General features: G+C 27.0%; 2 protein-coding genes and 2 long non-coding RNA genes across 6 annotated transcripts; 2 read left to right on the top strand and 2 right to left on the bottom strand.

Annotated features, from left to right (window-relative positions):
* Window positions 1-1,130: 1,130 nt before the first annotated feature.
* Window positions 1,131-3,040, bottom strand: LOC133665790 (uncharacterized). The gene is made up of 2 exons (XR_009829074.1): window positions 2,541-3,040; window positions 1,131-1,454 (listed from the first exon to the last, which is right to left on the bottom strand). It is a non-coding gene; the product is annotated as an uncharacterized LOC133665790 (long non-coding RNA).
* Window positions 3,041-3,319: 279 nt separating this feature from the next.
* Window positions 3,320-5,272, bottom strand: LOC133665789 (uncharacterized). The gene is made up of 2 exons (XR_009829073.1): window positions 5,131-5,272; window positions 3,320-4,623 (listed from the first exon to the last, which is right to left on the bottom strand). It is a non-coding gene; the product is annotated as an uncharacterized LOC133665789 (long non-coding RNA).
* LOC107997326 (lactosylceramide 1,3-N-acetyl-beta-D-glucosaminyltransferase) lies at window positions 4,212-7,435 on the top strand. Its single transcript, XM_062072386.1, has 2 exons — window positions 4,212-4,761; window positions 5,083-7,435. The coding sequence occupies exons 1-2, from the start codon at window positions 4,212-4,214 to the stop codon at window positions 5,595-5,597; spliced, it is 1,065 nt and encodes a 354-aa protein (XP_061928370.1). The 3' UTR covers window positions 5,598-7,435.
* Window positions 7,436-8,555: 1,120 nt separating this feature from the next.
* Window positions 8,556-17,725, top strand: LOC107997325 (protein tramtrack, alpha isoform). 3 transcript variants are annotated; one of them, XM_017055846.3, is made up of 5 exons: window positions 8,556-8,867; window positions 8,948-9,298; window positions 9,476-9,608; window positions 15,539-16,116; window positions 16,253-17,725. In XM_017055846.3, exons 1-5 carry the CDS (start codon window positions 8,556-8,558, stop codon window positions 16,505-16,507), a joined length of 1,629 nt encoding a protein of 542 aa, XP_016911335.1. In that variant the 3' UTR covers window positions 16,508-17,725. The 3 variants fall into 3 exon arrangements, with proteins under 3 accessions (XP_016911335.1, XP_061928369.1, XP_016911336.1); XM_062072385.1 differs by having other exon boundaries at window positions 15,539-16,165; XM_017055847.3 differs by lacking the exons at window positions 15,539-16,116; window positions 16,253-17,725 and adding an exon at window positions 11,311-14,943.
* Window positions 17,726-18,029: the final 304 nt, after the last annotated feature.

The raw sequence follows: 18,029 nt of genomic DNA, 5'->3' as shown, positions 1-18,029 counted from the left end.
CTTTGTTGAGCCATGTTAGAAAAGCGCGCATTTTCATTCCTCCATTATCATTTTTCTGTTTCTATCGATTTATCAAATAAAGTTTAAAAAAGTACTTTGTTTTTTTATTCATCATTTTAAGATATTTTTCTCAATTCTATTCATGAATTTAAATGTCATAAAAAATTCAAGTTTATATTATATAACATTTTAGATAAGATTTTTTAAAAATTTAATTCAATCTAAAATAGTATTTTAAATATATAAAAATATTAAATATAAAATTTAATATTTTTATATATAATTTTTTTATATTTTTAAAAACTTAGTTTATTATATTTATAAAAAATTAAATAAAAATTTTGTATTTAAAAATTTAAATTAGAAAAAGTTGAAAAAAATATTATAATAAAATTTATTCTATAAATAGTTTTTTTAATATTAATATTAATATTATTGTTTTTTAATATTATTTTAAAAAATATTAAAACTAAAACAAAAAATATAATATTATATTTCATAGTATTTATTTATAAATTTTTAAAAATATAAAGATATACAACGATTTTAAAATTTTATACAATTACAATTTTAACTATATTTTATTTAATATTTATATTCTATTTTAATTAAGATTTTCTTTTTGTTGATAAACAATAGATAAAAAAAATTTAACAATATAATTTAAATATATAAAAATGATATCCATAAAATCAAAATAAATAAAGTTTTAATTTTAAATTTTCCGCCTTAGATGCAGTATGCAACGCCGACAGAAGAGGGTATCATCCAATAGATGACAATTGTAGGGTGAGAACATCATATTAACCCTTCATTCATGGGTCAAACGGACTTCGCCCTTCAGTTACAGTTTGCCATTTCGTTTTACTTCTTAACGCATTTTTCTACACATGATTCGATTTGTATCGGTTGTGTAGAAAAGTGTACGATTAAACAAATAGAAAGAAAGGGAAAAATGAAGGGTGTTAGGAAAAAAAGGAACAGAGCTGCCGAACAACACGACATATCTATGTTATGTTGACGTTCGCGTGACTTTTCTCGAAAACACGCATTTACATTTCTTGGCCCGTGATATACCAGCCTAAATGTGACCTGTAGTTAACAATCCATTTGTCTAACATAACCTCAAATTTCCTGTGATTATACTTCGCTTCAACAACATCGAGGCATAAATGTTAACTGTGCCAAATGTGTAAAACAAGATCTTCATCGTCGAAACAGATGCTTAGAAGTCCTCATAGCTCTTTGCCACACGTAAGTTGTAAGTATAATTTTTTCCTTTTTTCGTTATCTATATATATTATTTGTTCTTCAAATTGCAATATTTTCTATTTTGCGATTTCCTTGCATGATGTTTTTGTTTTCATTTTAATAATTTATTAAAAATCTTGAGATACAATTGAAAGACGATGACAAATTTTTCTTGTTTCATATGTTGATATCAAATTGATATTCTAAAAAAAATAATTATGTATAATTATTATTTGTATTATAAATAGGAATTTTAATACATTAATTTAAAAAAATTAAAAGATTTTAAATATTTAAATTTGTAAATTTAATGAAATATGTATGAAATATGTATATTATTTCATTAATTATTTATCTGTTAAGATTTGAGAATGTGTAATAAATTCTTTTGACTTATTAATAAATGCATGTAAAGCGGTCATTTAGTTTTGTAATGTTACCTTTGTTTCAAAGAAATAAAAACAAGTACATGTTTAGGAAACAAGGCTTGTGTATATCCGAGTTTCAAATGTTTTGGGAATATCAAAAGTGAAAGTTCTAGAATGTTAATTTTTCAAGATACTTTCTATTACGAGATTTACTTAATAAAATATTTTTTTTTTTACAAAATATTTTCATTAAATTTATTTTACAACAAATTAAAAATTGCATTGGAATATATATGTCTTATATATTTCATATATATATGTTTATGTATATATATATATTTTATTTATATCTATTATAAATATTATTTTTCTTTCTTGTTTAGTTAAAATTTTTAAAATTAATGTATATTTATATCATTTCTATATTAATAATCAAAATAGTGAATTTATCTATTTGAATGTGATCAGAATCTTAACTAAAAGGTTATCAATTATTAAATATAATTATTTATATTATGATATATATATATATATATATATATATATATATATTATTTATATTATTAAATTAATTTTAATTAATGAAATATTTTTTTACATAAACGTTTTACATGCAATATAGTTATCTTTATTATCATACTTAACAAATTTTTTAATAGCATTTATAATATAATAAAGAAAATATATTTATAGAAAATTAATTTTAATAATTTTAAAACAAATTTTTTTTAAAACTTGAATAAATCTTTATCTATATCAATTACGTATAAAGTAAAATATAAAATATTGTTAATACTGTAAAATAAAGTATTTTTTTCCAGATACTTCCCAAGAAATCCAAAAATATATATCCTGTTCAAAAATATTATGTTCAATTTTCTTCGATGATGTCACAAATCAAATAATTATTTTAAATAGCACCTTTTTTCAATAAATGCACTAATTTGGTACAAAAAATAAAGAATCTTAGTAAAATAATGTTTTAGCCTTTGAGTTCTGTTGAATACTGCCACGTCGATCTTCTAGCCGATATATGTATTTCATAAGAATTTTTTGATAAATGATCGTTTTGATTATTGCTGCATTACAATCCGATAAGGAGCGTATCCATAGAAACGAAAAAACAATTTCGAAAACAATGACAATAAATATTGAAAAGCTTAAAAAATAAAACCAAAAATTAATTTTTATATAAAGATTGTATTATTTTTCATATAAAAATTATATGTATTATTTTTCATTTGATAATTTAATTATTTAAATTATATTTATTAATTATATTAATAGTATACTTATTAATTATAATTATTAAATTATTTTTTAATCATTAGATTAAATAATAATGATTTGTGCATTATTTATGAAACGTTCAAAGATATGCGACTTATGAAATAAATCAATGATAAGGGATGTAAATAATCTAAATGGAAATTTTTTCACCAATAAAAATATAAAAAAATTCTTTTCGAGTTTGTTTTGAAATTAATCTGTTTAAACAAATTTTATAACTTCGAAAGTTATTATATTTTAAACATTAATTTTCAAATTTTTAGATCATTAAATAAAAATTATTTACATAAATATTTATTTAAAAATTATTTATTTAACTTTAATTAATATATCTTTTTGTAAATTATTTTAAATTTAAAATATATTAGAAGCTTTTAAACAAAATTAAATTTATAAATGAAATATTTGTGTTTCTAAATTGTTTAAAGATTTTATTACAATGTTATAATATAGATGCAAATGTAGTATAACTCGTATGATTATATTTTTAATTATTATATTACGATTTTAATATTATTAATACAATGAATATTATCATAATATTTTTTATCCAAGATCAAAGGTTGCCTATTAATATGAGAATAATAAGATAAATTGTTTATATATATATTTAAATTTTTCACAATTCGCTTGACATAGCATTAGCAGTTCGATTTATTATTCATCTTAAACTCTAGCAACTCGTAAATTGTTTCACTATTTATTAGTGAATATTACCAATAATGTAAGTCTAACATTAGTTCAAGGTTGAAATATTAATATTAATATTAATAATCGACTGTCTTTATAATACTTTTATAGAGCTGAACATAAACTAATTCGAAAGTTAATATATTGCGATATTGAAAAGTTGCTGGATTAATATTCAAATCTCGATTTTTAATTTATTAGTTGATTATAAATATATTAACTGGAAATTTATCAATTGTGTTATTTCCTATTATCACTATCCACATATTAACATTTCACAAATTATTATCTATTAAAAATATATATAAGCAAAATAAAAGATAGTATTTATAGCAGATAGTATTTATAGCATCACATATGTTTTCTAATGACATGAAATGACTGCTGTTCTGGAGACAAGTTAAATAATTTAAACCAGTTTAGTACTGACAATGGATTTTTTTACTATTATCTGTATAAAAAATATATAAAATAAATTACTAATCCATATTAATTCATATATGAAAATAAATGTTTAAAATAAAATATAATTGATTATATAATATAAGTTAATCTTTTATTTTACTTTTTTTAGCCGGACTCAGACTTGTATGATGTAAGGGACTTTTTAGTATGCTGGATAAGCGGCGACTCCATGCCTCCGGTACGTCGCCTTGCACTCTGATTTTTGTGGTCGCTTTGGCACTGACTGGATGCTTCTCCTTCTGGCTTCACATCGACAATTCCGGTTCACCGACGCCATACAGCGTATCGGCACCGGGATATCTATTAATCTTACCCGGAAACGTAACACCCTCTCCGCAGCCATATTTATTACACGAACTTCCGTTCGGTGACAAATCAACTCTTATTGATATAAAAGACTTTCGGTTCACAATCAACAATGATCCATGTAATGGGACACATCTATTGTTGTTGATGTTGGTTCACTCGGCTCCAGAGAATTTCGTGAAGAGAAATGTAGTCAGGGAAACCTGGGGCCAGCAATCGTCAAATGTGGCGCTCCTCTTCTTCGTTGGCTCATCTGATGAATACCAAACGATGTTGGAGGAGGAAAATAGAAAATATAAAGATTTGATACAAGGCAACTTTCTCGATGCCTACAGAAACATGACTTATAAGCATGTGATGGCATTGAAATGGGCTACGTATCATTGTCCAAGTAAGTATATTTTTTTTGTACTATGCTTGAAATAGATTGACAAATTTTTACTTTTATTATTGTACTTTTATTATTAATATATTATATTATATTAATATATAGAATAATATTAATCTTTTTAAATTAATAACAAAATTTATTTAAAAAACATTAAGTGATTAATTTTATAGATAAATTTTTAGTTAATTGAACATATTAAAATTTATTAATTATTAAGTATAATATATAAATCTTTTTTAATAGCATTAAAAAAAAATTTTATGAAAAATTCTTAATTCTATTTAAGTTTTTTAAAAATATTTGATCTATCTACTTTTTCAGGTGCCAAATATATATTAAAATTAGATGATGATGTTTTTGTTCATATACCTGCCATGTTGGATTTCTTGACGCGTGATCTATCACCATGGGGAGCCAGGCGATTGATCCTTTGCGATCTTCACCCCACAGGTACCGTGAAGAGATCTTGGCGATCTAAGTGGAGAGTCTCCCCTCAAGAATATCCTGGTAGACATTATCCTGCATATTGTGCAGGGTGGGCTATATTGTACTCTCCTGATAGCGTATTTCTTTTGTATCGTGAAGCGCAGAAAGAGCCATACTTTTGGATAGATGATGTTCACATTACCGGGACATTAGCTAGGAAAGTAAATTTAACACAAACTTCTCTGCATTATTTAATGCTAACTAATGAGAACATGCAAGATCTTCTATCTAATCCCAGTTCTCATAGAGAGTTTCTATTCGGACCTCCAAATCTCACAGAAAACGAAATAAGAGCCTTACAGAATCTGGTCATTAAACCACGGCCTAGTAGCGAAAGCCTAGTAAATTGAAATATTTCGGATACACGAAACAAATTTATGCATCTGTGATCGTTTTTATTTTTAAGTCCATTTTTTGAATAAGAAAATTTTATCGCGAGTTATATTTCTTTTTCTACTTCAATAATCTTTAATAAAAATAAGATTAAAAATCAATCATCGCAATAGAATTCTTTTTATCTCAAGAAATATAAAAATCTCGGAGATAAAAATAGGCAGATGCATAAATGTTCTTTTTATTCAATTCAAAAAAATTTTTGTGATATTTGATATTTTATGCACTTATCACATATTTCAATTTCATGCAGATATAATTCTTTTTGACATAAACATTCAATTTTTTGCATAGTATTTTTACAGTATTATACTGAATTGCAAAAGAAATTTTATCAATATCGAGTCGGATATCTTTTTACGATATTATATTTTTTTATCATAATAATTTCTTTTATATTGATATTATAAAAATGATATTATGATACCAGTGTTGAGTTATTGTTTGTATTTTATATAGTACTTACTTTTATTTTATATTTTCATTATTTTTTTTTAATTATGGTTTGTAATGTACTTGAATAATATTTTAATAGAATACTTAAATAACGTATCCGATTTGAAAAAACGCATCATAATTAACGCACAATAAGTTATATTCTTGTGGTGCTGTAAAGAAAAATTAATGGAGGAAAGAGAAGAAAAAAAAAAAGAAAAAGAAAGATTCGTCCTGGGACTACCAGAGGATTTATCAATAAAATTTTCTGGCAGACCCGTGCCTTAGACACCGGGATAGTAAGAACAAGATGGGAAGTATATTTGTAGAAAACGAGTGTTCGTCCACCATTAATAAGAAAGTGCTCAATGGCGAAAATAAAAAAAAAATCGCCATATTTCTTATTTATTTATATATTTGTATCTAATTTGCGTATTGTTAAGCTATCTTTTATTTAAAAAATTTTAAAAATGATCAAAAGATGCATATCATATTAATATAACATAGGAACAAATTTTCTTTTGCTAATCAATTAATATAAAACGAAATGATAAAATCAAATATAATTCTGAGATTAAACGTGGTCATAGAAGAAAAAGATTTTATAAATATAACACTATTACATCAAAATTTATAATATCAAATTGTTATGTGAGAATTTCAATATAAATTAATATTATTAAATAGCAATAAGAGTACAACCCCAAATTAAGGGTCCATTCGCAAGTTAAAAGGAAATTCTTGTTCTTATATCGCGAATCGATTTGATAATGCAGATAAAAAAAAAATTCTAATTTTAAGTTCTTTAAACAACTATTGAAAGCAATATCCATGTAAATGCACCTTTCTTTTTACATTTATCATTAATGAATATACCTCAGTATACGTATATACATATACTGTATAGTATAATTATATATTTGAATTTTAAATTTTTTGTTTTTTTTTTATTTTAATTTAAAATACAACGAATACGATTTGTAAAAGAAGCACACGAATTTCTCTGAAGGACGAGCGACAGAAAGAAAGATAGAGAAACAGAAAATATGTGTTTTAAATGGTGACAATTAATACACTTCACTTCACTTCACTTCACAAATTATTGCTTCAATGAACATCTGTAAATTTTGAATTAATCTGTATACTTATAGATATACGTACAAAATGTTGGTGACTATTAGTTAGCAGAATTTTTTTTTTTTGTTTAACATGAAATAAACGATTTTTACTTATTTATTTAATTTATAGTAATTGTAGCACCATTTTTTTGTCACTTATATAGAAAAATAAAACATTTCCATTATGTATTATCAAATGTGTTTGCATAATGATGGAGTAAAATATTAATAATTTCAATAAATCATGAATTGTTTCAATTTTCTACGTTCTACGTCCCTAGCTCTAATTTTAGTTCTTTTTATGTATCTTGTATATATTCCTTGTTAAGATTCTTGTAAAGATATAAGATTCTCGAACGAAAAGAAAAATATTTCGAAAGATATAAAAAATGTTGTGCTTGACAGATCCTCGATAGATGTCACTCTTAGTCGGCCGTTATATTGATCAAGTTAGATTTTCTAAGGACGCACGTTGATAAGATCTCATATTTGTCAATTATATGAGAAATTTATTACGATATCAATATATCCATTGAAACGATTTTCATTGAGTTTGCCGCGCGCCATACGTGGAATCTTAATTTTTCGCTTATGACGTCATTTGTGAATTACACAAGCGTCATCGCTCAGTCTGTTGTGGAAAATTTCATCGAATCCATGGCAGCACCAAGTGAAATCTGTTTTTCCTAATAAATAGTTAAACAACGCATCGAAATACGTCGTGTTATCCAGTGGATGTTTTGTTAATAGTGGTATTATTTTCAAGGAATACTTCTTCGAACGAAGTGAGCAATTTCGCTTTACCTGCCTTTTTCGTTATGTTCACCATGCAAATCTATATTTATTGTGTGAAGCGATTGTAACCGTATTGTTGGACAGTTCTTCTTTTGTTTTTTTTTTATACATAGTATGACAACTTGCTTGATTGTGATATTAATTTAATTTTCCAAGTTTTTATCGTCATTAAGTATTTTATTTGAGTTTAATCATGTTCCAACGGCGATAGCAATCAAATTGTGTTTTTAATATAAATCTTTCAAAAATTTTGTGATATACGAAAGAAATTATACGTTTCGACGATGACTTAATATTTACAATTATTGCCAAGAATTTTCAGAGTACTGATAATTTTATTTATCGTAAACTGTCCGTTTTCTGTTTTCTCTATTTTCGTGTCGGTATATATATATGTGAAATTTATTCAAAATGATTTATATTTTATTTGAAAATGTTGTGAAATGTATTTTATAATGTTCCATGATATTTTATTTATATTAAAGATATCATTAATAGGTAAATAAGTGACTAATGATTTTACAGGTGTGGTTATAGTGCTTGAAAAGAATTTAACAATTTGTTGCAATGACGATGCAACAATTCTGTTTACGATGGAACAATCATCAACCAAATTTCATTTCGGTGTTTTCAAATTTGTTAAATAATGAGACTTTGGTGGATGTGACATTAGCTGCTGAAGGCAGGCATCTTCAAGCACACAAAGTTGTTTTATCTGCATGTAGTACATATTTCCAGTCATTGTTTACTGTGAATCCATGTCAACATCCCATTGTGATATTAAAGGATGTAAAATTCTCAGATTTGAAAATTATGGTTGATTTTATGTACTATGGTGAAGTAAATATATCACAAGATCAATTACCGTCAATTATCAAGGTGCAATGTCAAAATAATAATTTTGTTAATTGTTACATTTCTTAGAAAGCTAAAAATAGCAATATAATTTTTTTATCTAGACTGCAGAGAGTTTGAAAATAAAAGGACTTGCAGAAATGCACAGTGCTTCTTTAACAAAATGGCCAAGTGGTAGTGAACCTGGAGGAGGAGATCGTGGAGAATCTTGTTCACCTAGTCCTTCTCCATTGTCACCGTCCTTTCGTAGAAAGAGATTAAGAAAATCATCAACAGGGTCAACATCTGGATCTGGTGATAAACCAGAAGAAATGAATGAAATCACTTTAGTTGCTACCAATATTGTAAAACCAGAACCGCTAATAGTTTCACAAGAAAATAATGAAAATGTAAGAAGACCTGTTAATACGAATACTGAATCTCAAGGAAGCATTGATGAGGATCAAATTTCAATTGTAAGTATATTTCATATTTATATATATATAAACATAAATATTATTTATCAAATATTTATATATATAAAATATGTAAAATATAATTGTATACAATAAATAAATTTTATAACTTTTTATATATATAATGTTATATTGTTTATGTATAATATTAAGATATAAAATCATAATTAATTTTAGATGAGTAATATGGAGAATAGTTCAACAACAACACCAGCACAAAGTGATGGTTCGATACAAGATGTAAGTCAACAATCAGGAGGAAATGTACCCCAAAGTTCAGTTCCTTCACAACAACCTCCTGCACATCAAGGTAAGTTTTTATAATGTATGCAATTAGTTTGAAATAATTTTTGTATATTTGATACAATTATATGTATGAATATAAAGTATATATAATATAAGAAGAAAATTTATATTCTTAAATATACTTAAGTAATTACTAAATATTTAAAATCTATATTTTTTTACAAGCGGTAATTCTAAAAGATATTGAAATTAAATTTTAAACAATATTTTTATGCAACATTTTTATATAATATTTATATGTATTGTTCACAATTAATTTTAATTGAAAACTAAATTTCATTTAAAAAATCAAACGTTTTTTTTATTTATTTTTGTGTCTTTTAATACCTGATAAATAAGATTCAAAAATATAAATTTTATAGTTTAAGATTGTATGAATCAAATATATATCAATGTATCAAAATTTATGTTTTTCAAAATATGGACGGACGGATTGTAAACGAATCTAATATAGTCTTAAACTATATATATAAAATATAGATTCTTAAATACATTGATAAATTTTGATACATTGATTGTTTAAAATTTATTTTTTTGAATTCTACTCATCCAGTAGAATGCTATTAAAAGATACAAAAATAAATAAATAAATTTTATTTATTCCCAATGAAATTTAATCTAATTAAAAATGTATGTTAAAATTAAGGTTATGGTTAATAATTAAAATCTATAGATTGTATAAAAGAATATTAATTATATTTTGAATACTGTTTCGATTTTTATTAAATATATTTGTTAATTCTGTTTTTTATTTGTGCACAAGCGGCAATAATTTCATTTTAAATATGCATGATATATCTGTTTTTCACACATATACTTTAGTTGTAGTAGTAAAACACAATCTATAGCGAACGTAATGAGTATTAAAATTGCATGTGAATAAATAATACTTACATTATATGCTGGCACAGATGCGTTTAAATGTATTGCACAAATCAACAGACGTTTGACATGAAAATAGAGCGAAAATTGAGAGGAAAAAAAATGTTATTAATTAGTAGTGCAAATTTCTATAAGGTTAGTTTCATTCATGAAATTCACCATGGTACACAGATACATAGCACACAATGTATAATGTTCTTTTAGAGGACAGTAAAATCGGGCCTTAAACATTGTTGAGTGTGTATGTGTGCCTTACTCTGTCCTTTAATTTACATAATAAATTTATACACATTTTTCTATACCAAAGATGAATTACAAATGTGCTTTAAAATGTATCTGTGCCATGCCACAATATTCTGTTCTTAATATTCCCATATATATATCATTAATTTCATATAGATATTTTTATAAGTATTTTTTTAATTCTTTTCTGCTTACAGCTTAGCATCTTCATTTTTTCTACACACATAGTAGCATAAAGCAATTTATTTCATTAGACATCTTTTTCGATTTTATATAGTTTAATTATTATGATTAAGCCAATTATTGCCGAATTGTTCTTTTCGTTTATTATATCATATAAATACATTACCGCTATTAGGTTCCAATATACTTATATAAATATATATTAAAATTTTTATTATCATAATTTTATTATATCATACGAATGTATCATTTTTTTAGTCAAAAACACATTTCATAAATATATAATATACATGTAATTAGTATATTTTTATCACTGCGTTAATATGAAAACATATATACAGCCAACAACAAAATAATTCCTGTGCTCTGACCAAAGTATGAACCGGTCTGTTCCACAGGATTGCAATGGACTATTATGGAGCATACATATCCACGTTTCGCTCTGTCTTCGTGTCAAACGAATCTGTCGATCCAAGCATCATCAGCTTTTACCACGCCCGAAATAACAGCTTCTTCGACCATCAGCGATCAGTATTCTGGTACCAGCACAACTGGTTCCAGTTGCGCCCTGACGAATTATCCGAATTCCTCGCATGGGACATTGCAGCACACATCGTCGAGCGGCCCTTCACCGTCGACACAGTGCCCGAGTAACTGCCAGAGCCCATGCGCCAGTCCACAAACCGCAATAAAGAGAAAACGATCAACAAATCCACAAGCAGATGAGAACTTTATCAGGGCGTTAGATGCCGTACGGTACGGTGGCATAGGTTTCTGTAAAGCGGCTAGGATGTTCGGTGTAAATAATCGAACACTTTGGTTGGAATACAAAAAGCGCGGTTATCCGAATAATCGACCCAGTTTGAAATCGAGAGTTAAGCAAGAAGTGAATTCCTCACCGCCACCAGCTCAGGCAGCGCAGCCGGTTAATTCGCAGAGTCCTACGCCAATGGGTCCCCCCACTACTCCACATAGTACACACAATACCCATAGCACGCATACCATGCTGACCACTCATAGTCCTCATACGATGTTAAGCGGTTATATCGATAGCAGACATACGGATTACGCATTGCCAAGCACTACAATGCCAATCAATTTACACGGTGTTAATTACAATGCGATGTGAGCTATTGGTCATGATATAATGCTATCACTGATTTGTATAGACGAGCTTGAAAATTAGATCTTTCATAAAATAAAGATTACATCGGCAATATTTATCAAAAGTGAACAAAAAATTCTAATGATAAATGACAAAACGAAAAAAAAGAAAACATACGATTTTAGGTACCTTCTTTGCCTAATTTGTATGTAATCATAAAAAATTTGCAGATTAACATAAAGATTTCGATAAAATGGAAAAATTAGTACACAATACTTTATACTCTACAGATTTTTTACATTAGAGTACACGTATATAACGAAAAATGAAATTGCTGTACTACTGGAGCTCGTTGACTTTTCATTCTTAATGATCATTATAAAGGTATAAACAACAATTTTTTTTCTTTTATTCTTTAAAGAAAAAATGGAAGCAAAATCGACATTGTTTCAAAAGAGTTAATATTTTAATAAATTTTTTATTAAGTATTTATTAAAATTAATTAAAATTTAAATTATGAGTGAACGAGTTCAAAGTGGATGACAACAAATTTTTATTAATGGCATTGTCCAACACTGAAAGTTTTGACAACAAGTAGAATAAATTTTTAGACAGGTTCCTTTAGTTTATAATGATATGATTTGAAATTTACGAATTATATACGATGTGATAGAGTGTGAACGGCCATTCACTCAACACATATAAATATAATAGAGTCTCATTAACAGTCGTAAAGTCACTATGCGACAGTTATCAAGGCATTATTATATTTGCTTGTTTGTAACTTGAGATATTTATAGACGTATTATTGAAGATCTTTTAATTTAATGTTTTTATTGTTCTAAATATTAACTTTGGATGAATATCGATATAATCTAAAGTTGGTGGAATAACGCGTATACGTTTATTCGTGGCGTTAAAAAATGTGGCGTATAATGAATCTATTTCACATTTAGTCTGTACCATACCGCGCGAATTTTTTAGTAAATAAAATAATAATAGGAAATGTAATTCGAAAATATCACATATATTTACACATACACAAAACGTACGTACATACATCGCAGTTAATACATTTTATAGAATTAACTACTTAATTTATGAGTGACAAAGTAAAATACAATACATCGTCAATACATGTATTACAATTAATTTGATATTGTTGAAAAAGGAATATTCGACAACAAATGTGATATCTAAGATAATTATCTGTGAGAAAAATTTTGTAAAAATATTTTTTTTTTAACGAATATGGTAACTTTCGCGAAAATATATGTTTCAAAAAGTTTGTTTGAAATTTTCAATAATTTTTTCATGAGAAATTCCACTATAATAGGAGCTTCCACTATATAGCTGTTTCATAAAATAGGAACATTATTGTAAATCAGTTTATAGATAAGAGAATGAAAAAAGATTCAGTTAGTGAATTTTAATATATAAATAATGGAAACAGTTCATCATACTTAAAAAGTATATATAAAATGTTTACAATTCAAACAATTTCTTTTATTTTTACGATATATTAAATTTGATATTTTATCAAGTTATCTTTCGATATTAACGGATAATTGAATTTACAAATTTACAATGCTTAATAGCGAATTATTTTTTCTTTATTATATTTAATATTTCTTTATATATTTTTAATATATATTATTTATATATATATATGTATGTATGTATAGTTTTGATCGATTTAAGATGTTGTAGCCTATAAGTGCTAATTAATTGCATTATTCAAGGGAATAAATTTTTTCCTGAATAATTTGTTGATTTTTTTATTAGTATTAACATTATATAAATTATATAAAAAAAAAAAAAGAAGAAGAAAAAATAAAATATAATAAAGTAATACATGTATTGAAAAATAGACAATGCAACAATCTATTATTAATGATCGGAGAATTTTCTAAATTCTCCGCAAACAAAAATTTTGATTAATGTCAATGTCCGATTTTTTAATCCTTTTTACAATGGTAATCTTGCAATATCTTTCAAAGGACTAACATTTTTTTGCAATATTTCTTGTATAATAAATTTATTTTTTTGTTAGAATAGAAAAAGAAGAATGATCGATAAGTGTTTGATCGAAACGCGAAATTTATATATATATATATATATGTATATAATATATACATATATCATTATGAAGCTAGTATTAAAATGAATATATCTTCTCGTTTAGCATTTAAATAAGCGTAAATCGATTTTAACAGCGATTTATTGTATCTTGATTTATTTTTTTATTCGTACGAACAAGTATTATCTCTTATTTTTACATAGTTGCATTTATCGTGTACAATTAAAAATTTTAATTCATTGAAAATATCGCAATTGCAACTTTGTTCCTGTTTTCGATTAATTAATATACCAATTAATAGACAATGTAAAAATATAATTCAATAACGATCAAGTTTTATTTGAAATTTTTATCATTTATTGATATTGAATTTTATCAGAGAACACTTGTTCAACGTTATTGACAGAACAATCGAGATATTATTTTAATGAAACATACAGATTGAGAGTGTTGAGCTTTATTTTTATTTTCTTTTTTCTTTTTTTAAAACATCTGTACAAAATGATAGATGAATATAGAATGTTAAAGAAATGTTGATCGTAATGTACACTATCTTAATTACATACATTGATATTTCGTAAGAAAAAAAAGGAAAAAAAAATTATAAGATACAAAGAAAAAGAACTAGTTTAACAGTACAGAATTACACGGTACAGAATTTTATATGCAGAGAGTCGATGTGTCAGTGTTATTGTGTAACGCCTTTAATAAATCACATGAAGAACAAATTAAAGTTGTTTCTGACCAGACTCACGACTCTGTTCACGTAAGATATCCGTCTTTTTAGATTTTTATTTATGTAGCAATTTTCTGTATATAAAATAAAATTTTATTTACAAAGAAGAAGATGTAACTATTTCAGCAGAAACTATCTGTGCCCGCATATTTAATTAGATTTTATTATTTGCGTATACCAAGAACACATTTTTCTGGTAAAATTTTATACTTTTACCAAGATATTTACCAATTCCTGTACATAGTTCGAAACTGATTTCTTTTTATCATATCTTCCATTATTTCGATTATTTATAATAGAAATATATTTGAAACGGAAAATGTTAAATTTTTTAAATCTACTTTCAATATTTTTAAATTATAAATTAATTATTTTCAATTTTTTCGAATAAATATTTCCTTTTAGAAATAAAATTATTAAAATTAAAGATATTCGTTTCCCATAAAGATATTCGATATGTCATGACCACAATTCGCTTAAATACCAAACAATGTAAATAAATATTAAAAAAAATATATATATATATATCATTAAATCAAATTATATTAAAATTAACTCGATCGAATATAATTAACGTATCCTTTATATAATAAAACGCATAATGTTTAACAGAAACAGTATTTCAAATATATAAATCCATTTTCATTCGCTGGTCGTTTTCAACAACTTTCAACAACTTTAATGACATCTCATCTTCCGTTTCAGTCATTTACGCCAAGCAGGTAGGTCCGAAGAGGTATCGTCTGTTGCGCCAGCCACGAGTCAAGAAGGAATCGAATCATTTGTCGCCGGACAGCGAGGCACCTTCACCGCACATCGTTTCTTCCCCCATTTACGTGACGACCCCAACCCTGAGCTTGCCGCAAACGTCGAAAAGCCTGGACGAAACGAGAATTTCGCCGTTGCCGCCGCAATCGATTCTGGTGAACCAGCCTAGCCTGTTGACAGTGACCACCACGACGAACCTGTTGACCGTGCCCCAGCCGTCCTACTTGATGAAACAACATTCCCACCCGCTCTTGTCTAGCCAGCAACAATCAGGCAGTGGAAATTATTGGATACATAGGCAACACTCGAATCCGGAGTTCCCCAGGAGAACGACAAGTCCCTCGATCGTGGTCGAACCGGCACCCGTCATCAAAACGGAGGAGGACATTCTGGAGGATCCGATTGCCACGACCACTACCACTACCTCTACTACCGACAGCACCACTACAGCAGGCTCTACGTCCGGATTGAGGGTGAAAACTACGGAGCTCAGACGGAGTTCATCGTCACCGCAAGTAAGGGATCCCAAGGAATTTAAATTCCAAGGAATACGTTTGAGAAAATGTAAAAATAATCGGTCGAATTGCTCTCATTCTTCTCGAATTATATGTCTGAATCAATTAACTTTGTTTAAATTGAATCTTGTTGCAGACAACGAGCAGGGAATCGCGAGAGAATACGGGTGATCTACGTGTCGGTCATTGTCCAGTATTACGTCCAGGCCCGGCACTGCGCTGTAATCATTGTTGGAACACGATAGACGCCCAAGGGAGGACGCTTCGTAGGAAAACAAAGTATCATTGTCCCCAGTGTCAGGACAACCTGTGCATTGTACCCTGTTTCCAAGAGTATCACGAGCGACGAGAATTGAAGTTGAAACCTTTGCCGAAAACGAGTTCGGTCTAACGCGTTTTCGTTTTGTAAATATAATCATTTTTGAATCGCACACGTCAGTGCACGTGGTTTTAATTGGCGTGGTAAAACGAATCGATGACTCTACAGTGAGCCGCGTGAATTGTTCGATTTGTAATCGATGCGATCGCCGATTTGATCTTTTATCCTTTTCGTCCAGGCTCAATTATTTTTGTGGTATCTCCCGATACAATCGCAACGATGCCATGAAATTAACCCGAACTTTTGAAAGAATTTGGAATGGATCATTTTTAAGAGATCTTTCGAACGTGAGAACTGGTTTTTTTTTTTTCATTGTATCGTTGTTTGTCGAATGATATTTTGAAAAGAATGAAAAAAGAAGAATTGAAAATGAAAGTTCCTAAAGATATTAGTAGAATGATACTGTTGAAGATTTTTAAATTAATGAAACATGAAATGTTTGTGATTAGAGGTTCGTTTGGGCTTTTAAATAGTAAAAGTAAAGGAATAATATTAATTTATGTTATAATCGATATGTTATATCGAAATTGATTCTATGTTTCTTATTATTGATTAAATATTCTACACAATAAAAATATTCGAACTTTTAACTTTTTCGAATGAAAAATATACGCGTTGATAATTTCAACATTGTTGTAAAATAATTTTTGTTTATATTTGAAAGAATTACAATTTTAGAAAAGAAGTTTTAAACAATTTATTAAAAACAAACATAATAGGTACAATGAAAGTCTTATATAGAATGATATAAAATTATGCATATTAAAAATAGATGAGAAAAAGACAAGTTGTCTTTCTACTTAAAAAGTAGAAAATAGTACTTAATCTATATGCACTTAATTAAACCCTTAACTCGGATCAAACTTGATCAGACTAAAAGATCATCAATTCCAATTAATTTTAACAAATCTTGAATCTAACTTAATACAAATTATAAATATATCAGAATACTTACTAGTTTGATTCAGTAGAAATAACTTAAAGCTTGGCATCGTGTAAAATTAAAATTTAATTTGAACTGTTATAAATATATTCAACGCAAATAATTCAAAATCAATGCAAGTAACTAATAGCTTCAACTTTAGTTTTTCTCATTAATTGATTAATTTAATAATCTGGAATCATAACAAATTATTTAAAACTTATCTCTGATTAATTAAAGTTATTGATCTTCTTTCTTAAGAAGAGTTTTCTTTTAATAAAGAAGAGAAATTTAATAAAAAAAAAAAACACATGTCATTTAGAAGTCAGTGTCTACACCACCTTGTATGTAACACTGTGTCCTCTGGTAAGATTTCTTGATTAAAAATCGTATTGCCCGTTTCACGAAAAGCATCCAAGAATTTCCTAAGGGAGTAAACAAAGTTTGTTTGAAGGGAACGTCCCCTGTGAGACGTGGAAACGGCAAGGGATGTTCCTTTGAGGATGTCGAGCATCGCAAATATTAACACGAGAAGACGATGAGGACTGGTTTTACGTGCTGCAATTGAAACGAAGATGGTAGAATCTCACGGTATCTCGCTTTTTCTCCAGG

The sequence above is a fragment of the Apis cerana genome, linkage group LG3 (assembly GCF_029169275.1).
Source record: "Apis cerana isolate GH-2021 linkage group LG3, AcerK_1.0, whole genome shotgun sequence".
Lineage (NCBI taxonomy): Eukaryota > Metazoa > Arthropoda > Insecta > Hymenoptera > Apidae > Apis > Apis cerana.
Note: the sequence above shows the minus strand (reverse complement) of the source record. Positions and strands in the feature narration are given on the sequence as shown.